At 41.4% G+C, this 22,778-nt stretch overlaps 1 protein-coding gene and 1 long non-coding RNA gene across 3 annotated transcripts in view; one reads left to right on the plus strand and one right to left on the minus strand.

Moving 5' to 3' along the window:
* BICRAL (BICRA like chromatin remodeling complex associated protein) overlaps window positions 1-22,778 on the minus strand; it is a 74,240-nt gene that overhangs the window by 28,475 nt on the left and 22,987 nt on the right. The window contains exons 2-6 of one of the 2 annotated variants that reach the window (XM_036101694.2): window positions 9,665-9,811; window positions 8,780-8,825; window positions 8,186-8,234; window positions 8,029-8,097; window positions 3,741-5,417 (exon numbers count right to left, since the gene is read on the minus strand). In XM_036101694.2, coding sequence (XP_035957587.1) covers window positions 3,741-5,417; window positions 8,029-8,097; window positions 8,186-8,234; window positions 8,780-8,820 — 1,836 coding nt within the window. In that variant the 5' untranslated portion in view covers window positions 8,821-8,825; window positions 9,665-9,811. The remainder of the gene's footprint in view (window positions 1-3,740; window positions 5,418-8,028; window positions 8,098-8,185; window positions 8,235-8,779; window positions 8,826-9,664; window positions 9,812-22,778) is intronic. The other variant, XM_036101702.2, reaches the window with a different exon arrangement.
* LOC144379081 (uncharacterized) lies at window positions 9,800-11,808 on the plus strand. Its single transcript, XR_013441260.1, has 2 exons — window positions 9,800-10,015; window positions 11,655-11,808. It is a non-coding gene; the product is annotated as an uncharacterized LOC144379081 (long non-coding RNA).

Below are 22,778 nucleotides of genomic sequence, written 5' to 3' on the forward strand. Positions count from 1 at the left end.
ACATGGCTGAGAACTGGCAGGGAAGGATGGAAGGGTGGGAGAAGGGTGGACTGAGGTGCTCCAGGTACACTTTCTGCAGAGCCCTGACTTTTGAAACCATGCTAATGGGTCACACTTTTAAAAGAAATTAAATAGGTAAAATCAACAAGGATAGTGGGGAAAGACTCCTAAAATGAAATATGAACAGAAACAAATAAGCAGAACTATATTTCAGATGAATATCATAACTACACCAAGGGAGAGGGGAAAGTACTAAGCCAAGTAACTCAAATGCAGTATTTTGAAATCTTTATTTATTTAGGGATGCCTGCATGGCTCAGCAGGTTAAGTGCCTGCTTCGGCTCAGATCATGGTCCCAGGGTCCTGGGATCGAGTCCCTCATTGGTCTCCTTACTCAGCGGGGAGCCTGCTTCTCCCTCTGTCTGCCATTCCCCCTGCTTGTGCTCTCTCTCTTTCTGACCAATAAATAAAATCTTAAAAAAAAAAAAAAGATTTATTTATTTTAGAGAGAGAGAGCATGCATGTGCTGGGGGGAGGGGCAGAGGGAGAGGGAGAGAGACTCTTTAGCAGACTCCCTGCTGAACACAGAGCCTAATGTGGGGGTCAATCTCATGACCCTGAGATCACGACCTGAACTGAAACCAAGAGTCGGATATTTAACCGACTGAGCCACCCAGGTGCCCCATGAACACAGTATTGTGACTCTATACCTTTAGGCTAAAGACAGAACTGTAAACTGATGCTGACGTCTCATTAGTAGGTTTGTTTTTTATGGTGGTATGGATTAGCTATTCTGAAACTATTTTCTGTGTATTCTAGGATTGAGCAATTTAGTAAATATATTGTGGAGCTGCCTTTCTCACTGTTAGAAAAGAGGAAACATGGAAGATGTTTGGAAATGGAAAAGAAGGAGACCTGAATAATGAACCCAGTGGTCCTGGATTAGAATCCAAAGTATCAATATGAACTCACTGTTTTTATTGATTGATTGACATAGGAGGGGGGAGGGGCAGAGGGAGAGGGAGAGAGAGAATCTTAAGCAAGTTCCATGCCCAGCGCAGATCCCGACACGGGGCTCCATCTCATGACCCTGAGATCATGACCTGAGCCAAAATCAAGAGTGGGATACTTAACCTACTGAGCCACCCAGGTGCCCCTGAACTCATTGTTTTTAATACATTGATTGATCTATAAATTGATCTGTAGATTGATCTATAAATAGCTACAGATGTTGGGTGTGTATAAAGAAATCCAAGTCAGTCGCAATGAACATGTAGTGCTCAGATCTTGGTTTCTAAATACTGTTCTCTGCTAGAAGGAATAAGGCTCCTTAAAGAAATGGTTGATTCCAGGGCAGAGAAGGGAAAGTAAAAAATGAACACGGAACATCTTGTTTTGCCAGAAATTAAAGAAAGTGCTCAAGGCATGATGGAAACGTGTCAGAAGGACCAGTAGCCAATTTGGAGGGGTGCCAAATGGCCATCAAAGTAACGAGCATCAGATAAGTGACTACAACAATTTTTAACTCATTGAATAAAATAAGAATTTATGAGGGGCGCCTGGATGACTCAGTCGGTTAAGTGTCTGCCTTTGGCTCAGGTCATAATCTCAGAGTCCTGGGATCGAGCCCCATGTCGGGCTCCCTGCTCAGTGGGGAGTCTGCTTCTCCTTCTCCCTCTGCCCCTTCACCCTGCTTGTGTTCTCTCTCTCTCAAATAAATAAATAAATAAAATCTTAAAAGAAATATTGTGAGTCCATACTCATATAAACAAAGACATAAGTAAAAGGGGAACAGGAAAAGCTTTCTTAGAGTATAATGCCAATAATTAATGTAGAATAAATGATGGAATTAGACAATCTCTATTTGGTGGCCATCACAGTAATAGCTGATTCTGTAAGAACGGATTTAGTCAGGAATTATCAGTGGAAGCTTAAGTGGTAGTGTGTGCAAGTTTGATGAGCAACTGGATAACTACACAGTGTCAAAGTATCCCCTTAGAAGAAACTTATTAAGAAGCATCAGATACTATCTTAAGCAAGTGTTCAAAGTTTACACCACCAGTAATGGGACAAGTCCATATTGTGAGGACATACCACTTCTGTGGCAATGCTACCAAATATGTATGACCTGAATCTAATCGTGAGGAAACAGCAGAGAAACCTGAATTGAGGGACATTCTACAAAATAATTGGTTTGTACTCTTCAAAAATTTCAAGGTCATAAAAGACAAAGAAAGATGGATAACCTGTTCCAGATTTAAAGACATGGCAACAAAATTAGACAGTGATCCTGGATCATAAACACAAAACAATATAATTTTTTTCCCCTTTTGCTGTAAGGGACGTTCTTGGGAAAATCGACTAAATCTGGCTAAGGTCTGTAGATTAGGTGGTAATACTGTAATCATGCTAATTTCTTGATTTTGATAATTGTATAACCTATGGTTATATGGGAGAATGTCTCCATTTTTAGAAAATACACACTGAAGTCCAAAGTATTTAGGGGTAAAGAGGCACCATGTCCACAATTTACTCTCAAAATTGTGTGTGTGTTTGTGTGTATATGTGTGTGTGTGTGTGAGAGAGAGAGAGAGAGAGAGAGAGAGAAAGCGAGTGCGAGGGGAGAGGAAGAGAAGGATAAAACAAATGGTAGTAAAACGTTAACATTTGGGGAATCTTGGTGAAAGGTATATGAAATTCCTTATACTATCCTTGCAACTTTAACTTTTCTAGAAGTCTGGCATTATTTCATAACACACATATACACCTTTGACACTGAAAGTAATACACTGAATATCCTTGATCATAAATAATCTTTGTTTCCTTAGGGAATATCGATGTACCTGGCACAGAGAGGTTTTTGAATACTTGTAAATGTGGAGGAGCAAGGCAGTGGAAAAGGAGGACAAAGAAGGGTCAATCACAGGGGTGAAGGCGGGGTTGTGGAGCTGCAACTATGGGCCGTGCTCAGGATGAGCAGGAACCAGAAGCTAGAGTTCAAGGATCAGCAGATGGGGGCAGCGGGGTGGGAACCAAAGCCGATGACATTTGAGATGCTTTTCTGAAACATAGTCCTGTGGGTTTACCAACTGCCCGAGGTAATCTGGGATCCTTCCCTCAGTATGCATCCCTCTGGTGCAGGCCAGTTACCCACTGATGAGTCACACTGAGTCCCTGAGCCTTTCCCGTTGGCACTCAAGAAGCAGCCCCAACTTCTTCACCCAGTCCATAGTTATGAGCTAGTGGATTACTCCATGATGTAAGTAAATAATCTACACTAAGCTTTCATTTCAAATGCCCATAATACATTTCATCAAGTATGTGTATCAGTGGGCTCTCATTGAGTATTTGCCATTTGCTGTTAGAAGTCAACTACACTAAGTGCTTTATGTGGATTATCTCATTTAATCCTCCCAATACTCCCATGGAATGGTACTAGTATAGTCCGTTCAATTGATGAGGAAAATTAAGTCTAGAGAGGTAAGTTAAGGTAAGACTTGCTCTGTGTCATAAAGCTTTGAGTCAAATCCATGAGTTTGACTCTAGAGTCCCCACTCCAAACCCCAATGCTAGGATGGATAAAACATTTTAATTAGGAAGAAAAAAGGGAATCAATCATAAATTGAAAACTGGAAGTTAATAAACTGGGAGCTTAGGATGAAAATGATATTCTGTGAAATACACATTCCATTTTCCCATTCTGTAATCTTCCAAATATTCACGTGATAAAGCAAACGTACCTGACAGAAGAGCTGCTGGGTTCCTGCTCCAGGTGTGTTACTAAAGGTGCTGGTAGATTTGGAAGAAGAAACTGGAAGACGATGAGACACGCTGACGGGTACTGGAGTCCTGTTTGGCTGTGTCAGCTGGTCTCCCGTAAAGTTTGATCCTGTTGCTCCCGACTGAACCGCAGACCCAAGACTAGGATGGGCAGTGCTGGAGGAGCTGACCACAGGGAACCGACTAGGGCCTGCCATGCTGGTCACCGAGGGCATGGGGGTGAAGCCAGGCCTTCCCTGGGAGACGCCGCTCTGCCCAGGTGACAGGTGTAACACGGTTGGCGATGCCTGCTGCAGGGGCATCTGTCCACTGACGATCTGAGGAGAGGCGTGATTGACTATCACCGGGCTTCCCGAGGCGGCAAACGTCTGCCCAGACACTAACTGGACAGCAGCGTTCTGGCTGTTCAGCATCTGCCCAGAATATGGTTGGTTGGTCCTGAGCATGTTGGAAGAGTTTCTGTTCAACATGACATGCTCTGAGGCCACTGGGCCGGAGATGAGCTGAGAAGGTTGAGTCTGAAGCAGTTGCCCATTTATGGTCTGGACGTGGTGGACCGAGTTGGAACTGACGGAAAGGCTTGTGGGTATGAGGAACTGACTTTGGGGTGTGTGAGGCTGGCCCATGGGAGAATGAATAACGATACTACCCCCAGCACTGCTCACGGCCTGTGAGGTGACCGGTTTTCTTGCGTTCTGTTGGTTCACAATGTTCACAGACATGTGCGGACCAACTACGGAGCCCTGGGGTGAGCTGGCAGAGGCAAAAGAGATCCCTTGTTGAACATGGTGCTGCTGTATTCCCAAGTTGTTCACATTGTATGTATTCTGCTGGCCCATCTGGATAGGCTTTGGCTGGATATTAATTGGAACTTTATTTGAGTTTGGTGCAAGACCCCTCTGTATGATGATGTTATGCACGGGTAAAGACGTCTGAAAGTTTGTGCTGTTAAATGGAACGGTGACAGGCTGTGCTACTGGACTGGAACTGGAGTTCCCAAACAATGAGTTGCCGTTAGGAGTCTGTCTATGGACCAGGAGCCCTCCACTCACATTTGATGGGGCTTGCTGCCCGCTGCCCTTCAATATGATTTGAGATCCATCTAGGTTATTAATAGTCATCATGGAAGGTTGATTACCAAATGACCCAATTAGCTGTATCTGACCAGATCCGCTAATCTGACTGCTGTTAGACAGATGCTGGCTGGGCACACTGATCCCCACGTGCTGCATAAAGCCATGGTGCACACCCACCGTATTGCTTGCGAATGATGCTCCGACAGGCACGTGAGTCACCCCTATAGGCTGCAGCGTCTGACCTGAGTAATTCGAAACATTAGAAGCCTGAGTAAAGGATGCTGATGAAGAAGGATGAAGCTGAGCTTGTGCAAACTGTTGGCTTGAACCTACACTGGCATCCAAATATGCCTCTTCGGCCAGTGTCTGTTCAGTGATATTGGCCTCCTGCAAGGATTTCTGAAGAATGTCGAAAGGTTGGTCCTCACTGAGATCAGGAAGAGGAGAAGACTCAAGTTCATCTTCCAGAAACTGAAGGCTACTTGAGAGTGGCAGTCCATCACTGGGCCCTTCTCCAAGCTGGTTGCTTACAGCTTTGAGGGATGACTTAGGATCAGCATTCTAAAAGAATAAGCAGCGTGTTACCTGGCATATCGAACCTTTGAAAGAGATTCTTAATAATAATAATAATAATAATAATAAAAAGCACCTCACTTTTGAATAGAATAAAGCCTAACAGTCTGCTTTCCAGGTACATCTCTCCAAAGTGCTCAGCTTATTCTGATATTCTATTTCCTTAGTAATATCTAACACTGTTTCTGTTAAGTGTACCTATTCATTGCTCTGGTAAATTACTTTATAGAAAATAGATAAATAACAGGAACATACTGATGACTACCTGGAGTTTAGCTTCATTTTTTGAGATACTGGCACACACTTGACTTTTCAGGATTGCCCCCAGTCCAGGGCTTGAGTGAGACTCAGCCCAGGGTGTGTGTGTATCCAGGAGATGGCCATGTCTAGTCCCCTGTATGACAGTAGTTCGAGTGACTTTTGGGCGTTCTGGGTATTGTTCTGTTAGAGGTCCAGAAGGTAGCCCAGAGTTAGCCCTGTCTTTCGAGGCTCCTCTTTGAGTTTGGTGCAAGACCCCTCTGTATGATGATGTTATGCACAGGTAAAGATGTCTGAAAGTTTGTGCTGTTAAATGGAACGGTGACAGGTTGTGCTACTGGACTGGAACTGGAGTTCCCAAACAATGAGTTGCCATTAGGAGTCTGTCTGTGGACCAGGAGCCCCCCCCTCCCAGTTCTAACCCCTAACACCCTAAGCAAGACTGGTTCACACAAAAACAAGCTCCTCACATAAAATGAGTGAACGGTCGTTTGATTTCTTAGAAGGAATCAGCCTATTATAACGCTTTCAAAACTACTTTCAGTGTCCTATTCAAAAGTAAAGGTCCATCAAAAGTTTATTTATCAAGCACCCACTTGTGTGTTAGTTTCTGTCCTCCAGGAGCCCTTAGGAATGGGCATTCCAACTAGAGACAACACAGGCATATGAAGAAAATGGAACATGGTAAGTAAGATACACTCCACTGTCCAGCAGGTTTTTTGGGGACAGGTCAAGATTAGAAAAGAAAAGATATGGTATTAACAGCTATTTAAAATAAGGTGGGGGGGGCACGCCTAGGTGGCTCAGTCATTAAGCATCTGCCTTCGGCTCAGGTCATGATCCCAGGGTCCTAGGATCTAGCCCCGCATCGGGCTCCCTGCTTGGCGGGAAGCCTACTTCTCCCTCTACCACTCCCCCTGCTTGTGTTCCTCTCTCATTGTGTCTCTCTCTGTCAAATAAATAAAATCCTTAAAAATATATATATTTCTACTAAAAAAAATTTCTACTATACCTGACATGATGGAATAGAAGTACCCAATAAATACATACTGAACGAAGCAGTCTGAAAAGTTAGAATTAATACTAACATGGAAGGAGGAGGGTTGGTAAATAAAAATCATGAACATTGAGGGGCAGGCTAAATATCTACTTTATGGGCTTCATGGCACCACATGAAGTTATTACTTGTTCAGAATGAATTTCAGAAATGCTCCTGGTTCACAAGCCTTACTGGAGATCAGTGTTGTGACTTTAAAACCACCCCTAGCACGTGGAGGTGTCTCGCATGATATGATCCGACATAACTTACACACACTCAAATACTTGAAAGAACTGTGCACCCCCAAGGACCTTCCGAATACTATTCCGTGTTATAGATGAAGAAAATAAAGGCCCTGCTGATAAGTTAACATTTATTGAGCACTGTACCAACTAATTTCCACGGACTAGTCAATTAATGTTAACCAACCTAGGAAATAGTTCTATTATTCTCCTGGTTTCATAAATAAGGAAATTGAACCTTACAGAGATGTAGTGATAGATCCAAGGTTACACGTCTAGTAAGTGGTAGAGTGAGGATTCAAACTTGGGCAGTCTGACTCTGGGCTACCATCCATGATAGAAGAAGGCACTTGAAAAGATGAAAGTAACACAGGCTTAACCATAGTTATCTGGATGTCGTCCGCAAGCAGGACTTCCCTATCCCCCAGAGGTCAGGTTTCTTGTCCAGATGCTCCTAGAGCTTGAGAATATGAATCCAGAATGGGCAACCTGAGGGAGAAGCCTAGCTCTACAACTCCTGGCTGTAGACTTTTGAGCAAGTACTAACCTCTCTGCTTTGGTTTCCTCATGTATAAAATACTGATCATAAAAGAGCCTACTTCACGGAGTTACCGTGTGGATTAATGTGGTTAATCTTGCTAAACCCTTGGCGCCAAGAACATACTAAGTGCTCAGTAAGTTTTAGTTATTACCTTTTTTTTCTCGCTTAAGATGGAAATGTTTAGTAAGTAACTACAATTAAGAATAATTTCTTTAAAGCTTTGTGATAAGGTCTAAAACATTCTAATATGACTTTCTTAGGTTATCACATTTTGGAGTCATTTTAGAAAGACAGGTGAAAGCTTGGGAAAATGGCAAAGTAAATCTCATATAGCTTATCTGAGTCCACGAAGTTAAAAGGAGACAATGTCAACACCATTCAGTAGATCCTCCCTCCGTGTCAATTACAAGAGACAAGGTAATAACTCTCATCAGGCTCCAAAGGCAAGGAAAGCCTCGGTTCACAAGCCATCAATGAGACAGAAACACTTTATCACTGGATTCAGTTTCCAATACTCACACTGGAGTTGGCGAAAATTGAATTTGAATTGGCTGCAGAATATCCTGCATTTGTCAAGTCATCATTGCTCTGCAAAGGTACAAATTTGATAAAGTGATTACTTTAACTGTAAAGAAAAGACAAAATTTATATCTGTGATGCTCTAAATATTACTTACAGATTTATTACTAGGTCCATGTAGAAAATAGTTCAATGCTTGTGGGTCTCTGGAAAACAGCAACAAAGAAAGGAAAACAGCAAATAAATACGTGACCTATATTTGGGATTCATCTTCACTAGGGTAAAAAGAAAATGACGTATTAGCCTGAGAAACATTCTCTCCCTATTTTTAAACAATTTTATTAATGGTTTGTTTTATTATTGATTTCTTGATGTTGTTCCATTTCCTATTATCACTCATTTCTGCCTCCTGGGATTTGTTAGAAGGTAAATTTAATAAAGGATGGCCTAATTATGAACCCTGTCATATCCAAATATTTTTGTCTCTTTATTTGCTAATCCATATTCTATGTTGACTTCCATTTTAAAAACCCACCCAGTTTGTGTGTTTTTTTTTTTTAATTTTAAATAATCTCTACTCCCAACATGGGGCTTGAACTCATGACCCCGAGATCAAGAGTAACATGCTCCACCGACTGAGCCAGCCGGGCACCCCAAAAACCCACCCAGTTTTTAATATGCTTATTAGGTTGTTTTAGTACAGCAAACCTCACACATTTGATTTACCCTGATTTTGGAACGAGCATCTTACCCGATAAGATCAAGGAGACACGAGTCATCATCATCATCCATGACAACTATAAGAAAAGGAATAAAGAAAGTGCCGGTTAGCCAAGCAGATTAAAGCAGATTAAAGCATCAATACAACATAAAAATACACTCTTTACTTTCCTAGATAAGTAACTGTGTAATTCACGTACGTTTTTTCTCTAACATGCTTGTTTTTAATGGGATTTTTAAAATTTTGTGGTCATTCAAGAGACTAAATATTCAATTTAAATTGTTTTTATTGAACGCAAATCCTTAACTTACAAGTCAAAAAGGAATCTAGATAAATCCAAGATAGCTGGCAGCAGCCCTTCCCACACAGATTCCCCAAAGGGACTGTAAACCAGGAACAGCCACTTCCTCAAAATGTATCATGAAAAAGGGGGAGAAATAATATTTTTGTTTTAGAAAAAAAAATCTCATGTATGCAGAGGCCTGTTGCGTTTTATGGCTGACTGTTTCCAAACATGGTGAGCAATCTGGATTTCTTGCCATATTTTGGCTCTCTTTATAAAAACAGAAAAAGCCAGTTCTCCCTACTTTTTGAGGCAGAGGAGACACCATAGCCCCAAGCAGCTCTGCCTCAGGCTTGGCCCCAGAGGTCCCAGGTTCCTCCCCGGGCAGCAGCACCACCAACTGTTTGATTCCAAACAATCTATATCCCATCGCTAGAATCTTTAAAGTAGAAAATCTCAACCCCCAACTGCCCCCGGCTCCGGGCCCCAAGCTCCCTCTCTCCCCAGCCACGGACAGCACCAAGCTCAGCCAGCTCGATTACTGTGCTCTGGCTGAAACAATAACAACTGGACAAGTTCCAAGAGCAGTTCTCCCCCTTTCTCCTCCCTCCCCCGAGATCCGGTAAACTTACACTAGTGATCCGACACCTGGCAACACTGCTTCGCACCCATTTCGAGCCATGCGTGGAATAATTTACATCACGGAATGCCGGGGCCAAGAGTTCTGGAGCAGTTGGAAAGGGCAGTTGTGAACGGCAGTTGGACGGAGGAATGAAATCCTGAAGAGATGCCCAGAAGAGGGACACGCCCGAAGAAGGCAGAAGGGATAATTTCTACTCAATGTTTTTTCTTGGTTAAAACTGTCATCTCCTCTCCAGTTCCCCCAAACTCCCCATCCTATCAGTCACAAGGCCAAACAAGTATAAAACTGGCTCCTGCCACATGGAAGGAAACTTGCTTCCTCCAGGAAGGGTCTGGAAGGGGTAAGTATCCCCCAATGTGAGACCTTCCTGTTGCGGGGGGATGAATTCATTCAGTTGCTGAATTGCCTGGGGTGATCAGAAGTGGAACTCTGGTGGAGAGGTGAGATGACTGGTGAGACAGGAGGAAGAAGAGGGGGAAAGCTGATCCAAGGGTAACCTCCAGGCTAAAACTGTGAAAGGGGCAGCAGACCAGGTGAAATCTGCTTTGAGGACTCAGATGTGGAGTTACAAAGGAACACGCTAGCACGACAGTACTTCCGAGGAGTGAAAATGTCACAGGAAAGGAAAGCGAGGAAACTATAATTAAGTAGATACATAGAAGTCTGTGGGAAGGGCTTCCCTTAAATCCTGATACTTAATATGGCAGAATTGCATCAGCCACAGCTCATTATTGTGCCATGAGCTTGTCTCCCAGATATCACAATCACATGGAATAAATTGGGCAATTTTGACATATCACCAAGCCCATAAAGTGGATATTATTTCTTTACTCTGACATGACTTTTGAAATGGAGTTCCACTATATCCTTTGTAAATTATTTTTTATAGTGTTCAACAGTTTCTGGAACAAACTAAGAAAAATGTAAGTGAAAACTAGCCTGTACCGAGACCACCTTTCACAACTATCCCAGCTTCCCTCACGATTTTACACCTGTATGAGCTTCTCTAGCAGAGGAGACATGCAAGGGTTAACACACTGAGAGAGGAAGTCAGCACCAGTCACTCTACCAAGGTGTCACGGCCACTGGGACTTTCAAGCACAGAGAACATCTGCCAAAGTTTGAAGTGACAAGCTACTCCTTGAGTAGCACGAATAAGAGAACAATTTTATAATACTGGATGAAATTAACAGCCATTGTGGAGCCTCCCCTATCAAACCGAACAGGCTGCTCAAACAGTTGACAAAACACTCCCCGGGATGTCTGTCCCAGTCAGTGGCATCTGTCCTACCAGACAGGTCTCTGCCTCTAGCTCCCTTTGGGTAGAACTCCACGAGCCTTTATAGTCAGGAGTACCCTGAGAATTCTACCTTTTAAAGGGCCATACTCTTTTCTGACTTTAAACAGTTTCAAATTAAAAGAGATGACTCCTATCCTTATGTCTCCAGCTCCACGTCCGGCCAAAACATTAGTCATCCTCCGCCTAATCCAGCAGTTCTTTCCCCAGGAGGACACACGGTCCACCAGAAAAACTTACCAAAGGAGAGGTGTAGAAATTGACAACAATTCCGAGTGGGAAGACAACCTGAGGATCAGAAACTAATGACTTCAAAAGTGAAGAGTTCAGTTCTCTTTGGAAAGGTTCTCCCTTTCCTTGCTGAGACTCTTTTCTCCTGAAAGTAACAACCCTGGAATCTCTAAGTGGGCCTCTGGCCACAAGTGAAATTTATAACGTGGGAAAGAGGAGTCCCCCCTCTTTTTCCCTCTTACGGAAAACCTTTAGATCAATGGTTAAAAACTACTTCTTGGCTCAGCACACTTGAGCGAGACACATTCCCCTCAGTAACAGCAGCTTAACGACAGTAGGATTTGTCACAGAGGGAGGGAGACTGTAGTTTTTACAGAATCCTGACAGGCATCCCAAGAGGTCGGAAAACACTACCCAGACACCTGATTACCACTTTTTTTTTTTTTTTAAGTAGGCTCCATGCCCAACATGGGGCTTGAACTCACGACTCTGAAATCAAGACCTGAGCCAAGATCAAAAGTCGGAAGCTTAACCGATTGAGTCACCCTGGTGCCCTCTGATTACCACTCTTAAAAAAAAAAAATTAAAGCTACTATGAAATCGTCCTTATCCGAGTCAACACCTTTAATAACAGCTTTTAATCAAGAGGACACAGTATAAAAGTGACATTTTAAATCAGTGGGGGAAAGATGTTAGCTGTATGGAGAAAATATGGTGGATCCATACTTTACATCTTACACAAAAATAAATTCTAGATGGATCAAACAGTTAAATGGGGGCAGTGAGGGGAGGAGAACTTAAAGTACTAGCATAATAGTACATAGCATAGTCACATACTCCTCCAACTGAACCAGCCAGGTGCCCCGAGATACTATTTTTTATAATCTTGGAGTAGGGAAAGTCTGTCAAAAGAGACAGAAGTATAAAAGATTGACAAATCCAATGACAAATTCTTAAAATTCTGCATGGTAAAGGAAAAAAACTATAAACAAAGTCAAAGACTAAAAATAAAGTCCAAAAAACCTAAGTGAGAAAAATACTCCCAATTTATATCAGAAAAGGCTTTTCTCCCTAATACATTAAGAGCTCCTATAACCAAGAAAAAGTTATCCTGCAGAAAATCAAAGGGTATGAACAATCATTCATTAAAATAGGAAAGTAGCCCTTAAACATATAAAAATAATCAACCTCACTTTGAATAAGAGAAATATAAATTAAAATTTCAGTGAGATACTATTATCAGACTGGCAAAGATAAAAAGGTTTGGTGAAGGACTATGCTGATCAGTAAGTGGGGAAATGGGAGCTTTTACACCTTGCTAGTAAGAGTGTATACTCCATAACCTCTGGGGAGGACAATTTAGCAGTACCTTCCAAAATTTTAGGTGCACAAATCACTCTACTTAGCAAATATTTCCAAGTACGTGTCCCACAGATATTCTTGCCCATGTGTGGAAGTATATGTGTATGAGATTATCCAGTGCAGCATTATTGCCTTTAGCAAAAGACTGTAAGAGACCTAGATGTCATGGGTACGGGGTTTCTTTTTGGGGATGTTGAAAATGTTCTGGAATTAAATCACTGAACTGTACACTTTAAAAGGGTGAATTTTATGGTATATAAATTATAACTTGATTTAAAGTATTAAAAAAAAACCCTAGATGTCCTAATGAGAGACTTGTTAAATCAGGTTGGTTGACCCACATAGCCATTAAAAAAAATGGGGAAGCTTACTACATAGCCATTAAAAACAATGGGGAAGCTTTATACAAACTGACTTGGAAAGATACATGGTCAAAAGAAAAAGATACAGGGGCGCCTGGGTGGCTCAGTCGGTTAAGCGTCTGCCTTCGCCTTAGGTCATGATCCCAGGATCCTAGGATTGAGTCCCACATTGGGCTCCCTACTCAGCGGAGAGTCTGCTTCTCCCTCTCCCTCTGTCCCTCCTCCCCGCTTGTGTTCTCTCTCTCTCTCAAATAAATTAAAAAAAAAAAAATCTTAAAAAAAATAAAGTTTAAAAAAAGGAAAAAGGTACAGAACAGTGTGTACATTATAGTATGTTCGATCTTTCGTCTACCTTCTTGAACTTAAGAAAATTAGCGATAAATTTTTAATATCCTTCTCCACTAATTCTATCATTTGTATCATGTCTGGGTCTGTTTCAATTAATTGATTTTTTTTTTTTCTCTTCATTACTGGTGGTATTTTCCTGCTGCTTTGCATACCTGATAAATTTTTATTGGATGCCAGACATTGTTAATTTTATGTTATTGAGTACTGGATATTTTTGTATCCCTATAGATATTCTTAAACTTTCTCTAGGACACAATTAAGTTACTTATTTTTTTTAAGATTTATTTATTTACTTTAGAGAGAGAGGGAGTGGGAGGAGGGGCAGGGAGCAGGAGAGAGAGAATCCCAAGCAGACTCCACATCCAGTGCAGAGCCTGACGTGGGGCTTGATACCGTGACCCTGAGATCATGACCTGAGCCGAGACCAAGAGTCAGATGCTTAACTGACAGGCACCCCTCAATTAAGTTACTTATAAATCATTTGATCCTCTTGAGGCTTGCTTTTAAGTTTTGTCAATCTTTATGGCTAATTTTGCCCTATTCTGAGGCAATACTCTTCACTTGATGAGTACTTCACTTGATGTCTTATGAATTACAAGGATTTCTGCACTCTCACAGGTAGGAACACAAACCATTTTCTGCCCTGGATAAATACTGTTTGATTTGACATATCAAACTTCTTTAAGGGGCGCCTGGGTGGCTCAGTCAGTTGGGCAACTGCCTTCGGCTCAGAATGTGGTCTCAGCGTCCTGGGGTCAGCCCCACATGGGCCTCCCCGCTCACCACTCAGCGGGTAGTCTGCTTCTCCCTCTCACTCTGCTCTTCCCCCCTACTCGTGCCCCCTCTCTCTCTCAAATAAATAGGTGAAGTCTTTAAAAAAAAAACAAAACAAACTTCTTTAAGATAAATTCCAACACAGTGACAATAACCTTAGGTTTACTGACTATAGAATCATTAAGTATACAAAGCAATGTTTCTCAAACTTGGGTCTGAGAATATAATCTTGGGTGGTCTGAGTTCCCAAGTTTGAGAAACATTAACAGATTCTAGAGTCATTCAGAAATATACACACTGAAAAACTTCAGGCTCACAAAAATTGTGCTCTGAGTATTGTTTCCTCTAATCCTTTTGGGTGGTTCTCTCCCAGGACTTGGGTCTCTCCCCAACACTCCAGGTACTGACCAGTCATCAGCTGAGGACTCAGGGGTTTTCTCTCTGGGCAGCGCTCTCCTCTCTGGTACTCTGCCATGTGTTTTAGCCACCTTCACCTACCAACCACATCAGCTCAACCCTGGAAGATGATCAGACTCCATCTGGCGTCCCATTCCCTAGGCTGTGGTGTGGCAACTCTCTCCAGACAGTATGCTGGGGCAATATAGGGCGCACCTCATCTATTTGCCATTTCTCAGGAGTCCCTGTCCATGCTGCCTGATTTCCCATGTCTCAAAGCCACTGTTTAATATATTTTGTCCTATTTTTAACTTTTTTTATTCAGGAAGGTAAATCCAGTCCCCATTCCTCCATCTTGGCCCTATAGTCATGTTTAAGGTTTTGGAAAAAATCACTTTAGGCGGTAACAATAGTTTCTGTGAGTTAACTGGCATGAATTATAAGATCAGAGTTTACCGAAAGGGGGGTAAAAGAGGAGAGTAAATCATACAGTTTTATCCCATGCCTCCTTTTGTTTTGTTTTAAGGTTTTATTTATTTGACAGAGAGAGAGAGATAGCAAGAGCAGGAACACAAGCAGGGGGAGTGGGAGAGGGAGAAGCAGGTTCCCCGCGGAGCAGGGAGCCCGATGCGGGGCTCGATCCCAGGACCCTGGGATCATGACCTGAGCCGAAGGCAGATGCTCAACGACTGAGCCACCCAAGCGCCCTGCCTCCTTTTGTTTTCTACCCTGAAGAATAGCTTAGGGAAAGAGGAAAGCTGCTTCTTTAATTTCAATCTTTAACACAGTTGGTCAGTGGCTGAAAACAATATTCATTACTCATTTAGTAAACATTTAGCACCTACCATGTGCCAGGTACTGTTAAGGCTGGGACTATCACATGAGCGTGACATAAAATGTAATAATAAATGTAAACACACCTAATATTTTTTGTAGGACTGTCAAAGCAATGCTGAAAAGTGAATTATTGTGTTTTAGCAAATGGTTTTCCAATGAGTGTCATGATCAAAAAGCTATGCCATAGAATAGCCACTTACCCAGGGCAAGTAACTGTTTGTCAACTAAGATATAAAGTATTCTCACCTTACTCCTTTTACGCTATTGTAATTGTTACCGGCTGTTAAATTTTGTAACTGCAACACAGTGTGAAACCTTCTGGCATGGTTCCTGACTTTAAGGTACTCACTTTCTTCTGGAAGAGAGACATTCAATAGTTTATTACAATGTAATGTGACAAGTGCTAAGAGTTTTTGGCAGGGGTTTTCAAGCTTCTTCAGGTGAAGCCCCTGGGCTTTTTTTTTTGGTGACATAATAGAACATTTTACTAGAAAAAAAACATGATGGTATTTTCACAATTATACCCACTTGCAATAAGAAGGGTCAAACTTAACATGATGGGCTCTGAGTTTTTCAGTTATTATTCAACAAAGAACTGCCGGCATTTTGTCATTGGCTATAGCTTTCTAGCAGCAATGAAGAGAAGGTAGAAAAGACTAAGAAATATTATTAGCAGAAAAACTTGGGAATTTAAAAATTCCTCCATCAGAAAAGATGCTGGGCCTTGGTTCAACTCACAAAATGCAGAATTTGAAGGCCTTAGAGCTGCTTTAATTCCTACTTAGAATAAGGCAGGGCAGAAATAAACCTCACATAATAAGCGATCCAGCTGGCTACACAATGTGCTATACCACGGGGGGAAGAGTGGCCAACCTCAGGGGGTCAGGGCCAATTCTGGCAAGGCTTTACAGAGACTGGGGACATATGGGGGAGAACACTGAATTTGGAAACCAAGGGCTTGTTTGAGATATCTGACATTGACCTAACTACTGTGTGTTACTGACAAGCTCCAATCTCTCAGGGCCCATTTTTCCACCTCTAAATGAAGTGAACAGCCACAGCTATGATTTTTAAACTTTGTTCCCTGGCGACCTAGGATTCTCCAAGGTATCCAGGAGCTTTCTTGAAGGCCTGTTGGTCAGAGAGACACTCTGATACTCCCACTTCTCCCCTTCATCCCAGTGACTCAATTCTTACTCAACTAGGAGAAAAAGTTTGAAAACCATTTTTAACTGGGGTGTCCATTAAGACTTTCAGATGTAATAATGAAATTGGGGTTATTTTTTTTTAAAGATTTTATTTATTTATTTGTCAGAGAGAGCGAGAGAGCGCACAAGCAGGGGGAATGGCAGGCAGAGGGAGAGGGAGAAGAAGGCTCCCGGCTGAGCAGGGAGCCTAATGCAGGGCTCAATCCCAGGACCCTGGGATCATGACCTAAGCCGAAGGCAGACGCCTAACCGACTGAGCCACCCAGGCGCCCCGAAACTGGGGTTATATTAAAAAAATACCCACATATCTTTTAGAGAGCCATACTGAAATAGGTATGAATGAACTACTATGATGTCTAGGATAGATTCAAAATAATATAAAGTTGGTTACTGAAAACATGGAATCCTGGTACACTAAAACTAATATAACACCATATGTTAACTACACTGGAATTAAAATTTTAAAAAATACATACAAAGAAAAAAAGCCTAAAAGGAAATATAGTACACCAAACAAAACAAAACAAAACAAAAACCCACCAAACAAACCAAATATGGAATCCTGTTCCCCCAGTCTCTTCCAGAAGATTCACCAGGAATCTGGGGTTACAATAGGGTTTTCTCCGTGACCCCCTGAGGTTGGTCACTCTTTCCCTCCTGCTATAACACATACTCAGGCAAATTTCAGGCAAATTGGGGAACTTATCAGGTGGGCCCTGCAAACAATGGCCTCAGGTCAGCTCAGAGACACAAATTGAGGCTCCTTACTCTTCAAACTCAGGGGCAGGGTTCAGTTTTTTGGTAATTTGACTGAAGGAAAATGTCATAGGTGAAATCTTATTTGGGAGTGTATTACTCTAGACCACCTTCAGTATCACTCTTTCCACTCCTTGCCATCAAATAATTCCCTTATTTCTTCCTTCCCCTCCTGACTTCATTTACTTGTTTACATTCAAAAGTCAGCTCCACCAGCTTCACTGGTAAACCTCAGCACCCAGAATAGCACTTGGCCCATAATGGGAGCTCAATGAACATTTAAAAAATTTCTTTCTTACCCCCAGCTTCATTGATTTAAGTGTAAGTTTAAGGTATACAGTGTGATGTTTTGATATATATGTATATTGTGAAATGATCACCCCAATAAGGTTAGTTAACACCTCCATCACCTCACATAGTTACCAATTTTTTATGTGGTGAAAATATTCAAAATCTACTGTCTTAACAAATTTCAAGTATACAATGTTATGCATTAGGTCCCCAGAACTTATTCATCTTATAACTGAAAGTCTGTACGCTCTGACAAACATCTCCCCATTTCCCAGCCCCCAGCTTTTGGCAACCACCAGTCAACTATGTTTCCACAAGTTTGACTCTTTTAGATTCTGCCTATAAGTGAGACCATATAGTATTTGTTGATCTTTGTCTGACTTATTTCACTTGGCTTATGCTTATGCCCTCAATGTCCATCCATGTTGTCACAAATGGCAGGGTTTCTTTCTTTCTTAGGGTTGAGTAATATTCCATTGCATGTACGTGTGTGTTATATGTGTGTGTAAAACAATTTTTTTATCCATTTATCCACTGACAGACACTTAGGTTGTTTCTATATCCTAGCTATTGTGAATAATGCTACAAAGAACAGGGAGGATGCAGATATCTCTTTGAGACAGTGATTTCATTTCCTTCCGATATATATCTAGAAGTGGGATTGCTAGATCATATAGCGGCTCTATTTTTAATTTTTTGAGCATCCTCCATACTGTTCCCCATATTGGCTGCACCAATTTACGTTTCTACCAAAGTGCACTAGGGTTCCCTTTTGTCCACATCCATGCCAACATCTTTTTTTTTTTTAAGACTTTACTTTTCAGTAATGTCTACACCCAACATGGGGCTCAAAATCACAACCCCGCGATCAAGAGTCACATGCTCTACTGACTGAGCCAGTCAGACACCCCTTGTCTTTTTATAATAGCCATTCTAACAGGTATGAGGTGACATCTCATTGTTGTCGGTGAACATTTTTCTAAATGAATCTATCACCCTTTCCAGTATGTTGGCCATAAGATGGCAAAACCTCCCAACAGGATCAGGCACACCAGGGAAAGTGTGCTCATTCCCTTTTCCCTAAAACCTACTTCAGCTTTCCAAGAAAGTATGCTTATTTTGGAGAAGAGGTTATTCCTATGCAAGAACAATCCAAAGTGGAAAATAATTCTACTTAAGCCTAGAATTAAATAGTCATTTCCCGCTATTCCCCTACACTCTATTCTAGCCAAACTGCCACTCTCCTGCCCCCAGGAGACAATCTTCTTACCTGAAATGCTCTTCTTCCTCTTCCATAATCTATTCAAATCCCATCCATTATTCAAAATTTAGCTTGAATCTACCTCTGTGAATCCTTCTCTGACAACCTTGGGTGGTCTTTAGGAGTCTCTAGCTAGAATTCTAAAAGCCACAACCATGCCTTTTGACACTGATCAGTCATTGCTCTCTATGATTATCTTCATTATGCCTATCTTTTGCTCTCAACTAAAGCACAACCCAAATTTAAGTAAAAAGAGTCTAGAGTGCTTTGAGAATACTGATGAAGAGCAATGTATTCGAATGTAAATATAAGTAAGTCACCCATCTCAAAGCTGAGCAACTTTTAGACTGCATGGTTTTTTGACATCAGTGAACTGGAAATACTGGCTCATTACAATAGGTTCTAGTTTCATTTTGAACCTCTACCCACCCGTTGGCCCTTTGCCATCTTGACCATTTGATATCCCTCAAAATTACTACATCACTTTTTAAATTCTTTGGCTTTGCACCTATCTTTTTGAGAAGACAAAAAGACCTTCCCACTCACCTCCAAGTGGTCAACTGATGATGCCTGTTTATTTTATTTATTTATTTTTTTAGGATTTTATTTATTTGACAGAGAGAAAGACAGCCAGAGAGGGAACACAAGCAGGGGGAGTGGGAGAGGGAGAAGCAGGCTTCCCGCGGAGCAGGGAGCCCGATGCGGGGCTCGATCCCAGGACCCTGGGACCATGACCTGAGCCGAAGGCAGACGCTTAATGACTGAGCCACCCAGGCGCCCCTGCCTGTTTATTTTTTAAGGCTTTGAGTAAAATTACACTGCCTCTCTCTCTTTTTTTTTTAATCCCCAAGTAATATTAATTGTTCACTCATTTGTATCCCCAGAGCACGTCTGATGTGTTACTAGCATCTGACAGGTGTATGACAAAACTGTGTTTTTCTGATCCCCTTGTTAGCTGACAAGTTCCGTGAAAGCTGGGGCAGTTTCTTTTTTTTTTTTTTTTTAAAGATTTTATTTATTTATTTGAGAGAGAGAATGAGATAGAGAGAGAGAGCATGAGAGGGGAGAGGGTCAGACCCGATGCGGGACTTGATCCCGGGACTCCAGGATCATGACCTGAGCCGAAGGCAGACGCTTAACCAACTGAGCCACCCAGGCGCCCAAAGCTGGGGCAGTTTCTTTCCATCTTTGTATTATTAGAGTTTAGTGCAACGCCTGATATAAATGTGCCTAGTAAATGTCTTTTACTCTATTGAATTACTTTACTAAGATTTTGGTCTAACTTTTCTAAGGGTGATGTCAGTTCCTTATTATTTAGTTTCCAAAAATAGGCAGCTAGGCTACACATGAGCACTTTTTCACATCATAATGCACAGGATTTGGGATGCAGGGCTGGGCGTCCATCGCCCAGGACCTGCAGGCTTATGCTGGGCCCTTATGCATCTAGCCAGGCATTCCTGCTGGGAAGAAAAAGCCATGAGAAGTCAACTGACTCCCCATCTCTGCTCCAGATCAAATGACTCCATCCCTGAGGCATAAGGAAGTGTCATTTTCTTTTTTTTTTTTTTTTTTAAAGATTTTATTTATTTATTTGACAGAGAGACACAGCGAGAGCGGGAACACAAGCAGGGGGAGTGTGAGAGGGAGAAGCAGGCTTCCCGGGGAGCAGGGAGCCCGATGCGGGGCTCGATCCCAGGACCCTGGGATCATGACCTGAGCCGAAGGCAGACGCTTAACGACTGAGCCACCCAGGCACCCCAGGAAGTGTCATTTTCTAAGATTCATAGGGCAAAAGATTGCGTATCCTCCCATAATAATCTATTTAGTATTAAATAAACCTCCCTCAAACAGGGATTTATGTACTAAACATAAATCTAAAATAATCCCTTGGAGTCCCCAAATCTTTAGCACAGTAATTTATTATATTAATAACAGTTGCGTTCCGTAAAAGTCTAAGTCAAATAGTCTCTGCTACAGCCATGTATGGCTTTGTGAGGGCACCAACACTGGACTTTACAGGAAAGAAAAACTACTCTATAATGTAGGAAAAAAACAGATGCCCTGCCAAAAACGTTTTTATAATTTACTGCATTTTAAGAGTGACTGAACATTTTAATGACTATGGAAAACAATATACAGGAAATGATTGACAAATGATACAAAGAAATGCTGCTATCCTGATTGCTATTAAATATTAAGTAAAATGAAATTGAAACTATCTTTGTGATAAATCACAGTACTTCAGTACATAGAATAATATGTATTAAAAAGATGAGTCAGTTCTCTCTGGTTACACTACTGTTTCAGCTAAAGAATTCTTGTATTTTACTTCCAAATAAAAGGTGAGTTTCTGTTTTAATCATCGATTGCCACATTTATTACTTTCTTCCACTAAAAACGGTCATTTAGGGACTCAGCTCCAATGACACACTGACCTAGGGAGAGGAAGCAATGCCAAGGTTGAAACTAACCACCCATAAAGATGACAACCAAAAACACGTTAGCAAAACTTTTAGGAATAGGAATTAAAAACTAGAAGCACCAAAAGCAAGTCATACTTGCATCCTCTTCATAAAAACAAAATACCTGAATAGTAAACAGAAACTGCGCTGATATTTTTCCCTGACTTTAGTTTTATTCAGAAAAATCTGAAATCTTTTTTTAAATGAAATGGAAATGTATCTAAGTCATTTGTGTTCTTCCTCAGGGAAAGGGGATTTCTTCCAGAGAACATTTTATTTTTCTTTTCTTTTTCTTTTTATTTATTTTTAAAAAAGATTTTATTTATTTATTTGACAGAGAGATAGAAGAGCACAAGCAGAGGGAATGGCAGAGGGAGAGGGAGAAGCAGGCTCTGCACTGAGCAGGGAACCCAATGCGGGACTCGATCCCAGGACCCTGAGATCATGACCTGAGCCGAAGGCAGACGCTTAACCATCTGAGCCACCCAGGCGCCCCCAGAGAACATTTTAAATGAAGTAAAAGCAAAAACCCTACCAATGTGACTTTTTCTACTTTTGAAAACAACGGGTATTATTATACAGTACCAGTCACAGCAAAGAGTAAAAGGGACAGCTGTTTGCCTTCCCATCCCACAGTCAAGAATTCACTAAAAAACAGTGTGGTAATAATTAAGCTATTAAAATAAAAACTAATGAATCTTTCTCTATATTTCCTCAAATATAATAGGACACTATTGCTATCCATCAGTGTAGTTTGTATGTATTATTGTCCCCATGTATACGACTGCTTTTAAAAGATACTTTGAAGGGGCAGTAGTTTTAAGCAAAAAATATTTATTAGTAATCTGGTTAAAGTTATTATGCAAACTCTTGACTCTCACTGCTCTCTCTCAATGAGTAACATTCAAAATATTTTGGTTTTATGGTATGTTCCAAGAAAAACAAGCCCTATAAAAACAACTAACAATATTAACAAACAAAATTCCATTTTACGAAGTCAACGATGATACCAAGCAAGAGATGTCCAGGGTCCCCTCTTGTAAAAGTGGACTCACAAGGAAGATGTGTGCACAAAAGCAATTATTTAAGGAGAAGAAAATGAGAGAAACATTTTTTAAGCTTAAAAATGATTTAAGGGGCGCTTGGCTGACTTAGTCAGTAGAGCGTGTGACTCTTGATCTCAGGATCCCGAGTTTAAGCTCCATGTTGGGTATGGAGCCTAATTTAAAAAAATAATTAAAAAAACCCAAAATGAAGAAATATTTTTTAAAAATGATGTAAGAAAGAATATGAATATACATGTAGCATATTATTCCAAACAAGATTTCAGTTTCTACAAAAATTTTAAAGTTGAATTAATCTCATCTTTCTATATTCCATTTAAGAGACATAAACTTCAGGGTGCCTGGGTGGCTCAGTCGGTTAAACATCTGCCTTCGGCTCAGGTCATGATCCCAGGGTCCTGGAATCCAGCCCCGCGTCGGGCTCCCTGTTCAGCGGGGAGCCTGCTTCTCCCTC

This window comes from Halichoerus grypus, chromosome 9 (genome assembly GCF_964656455.1).
Source record: "Halichoerus grypus chromosome 9, mHalGry1.hap1.1, whole genome shotgun sequence".
NCBI lineage: Eukaryota > Metazoa > Chordata > Mammalia > Carnivora > Phocidae > Halichoerus > Halichoerus grypus.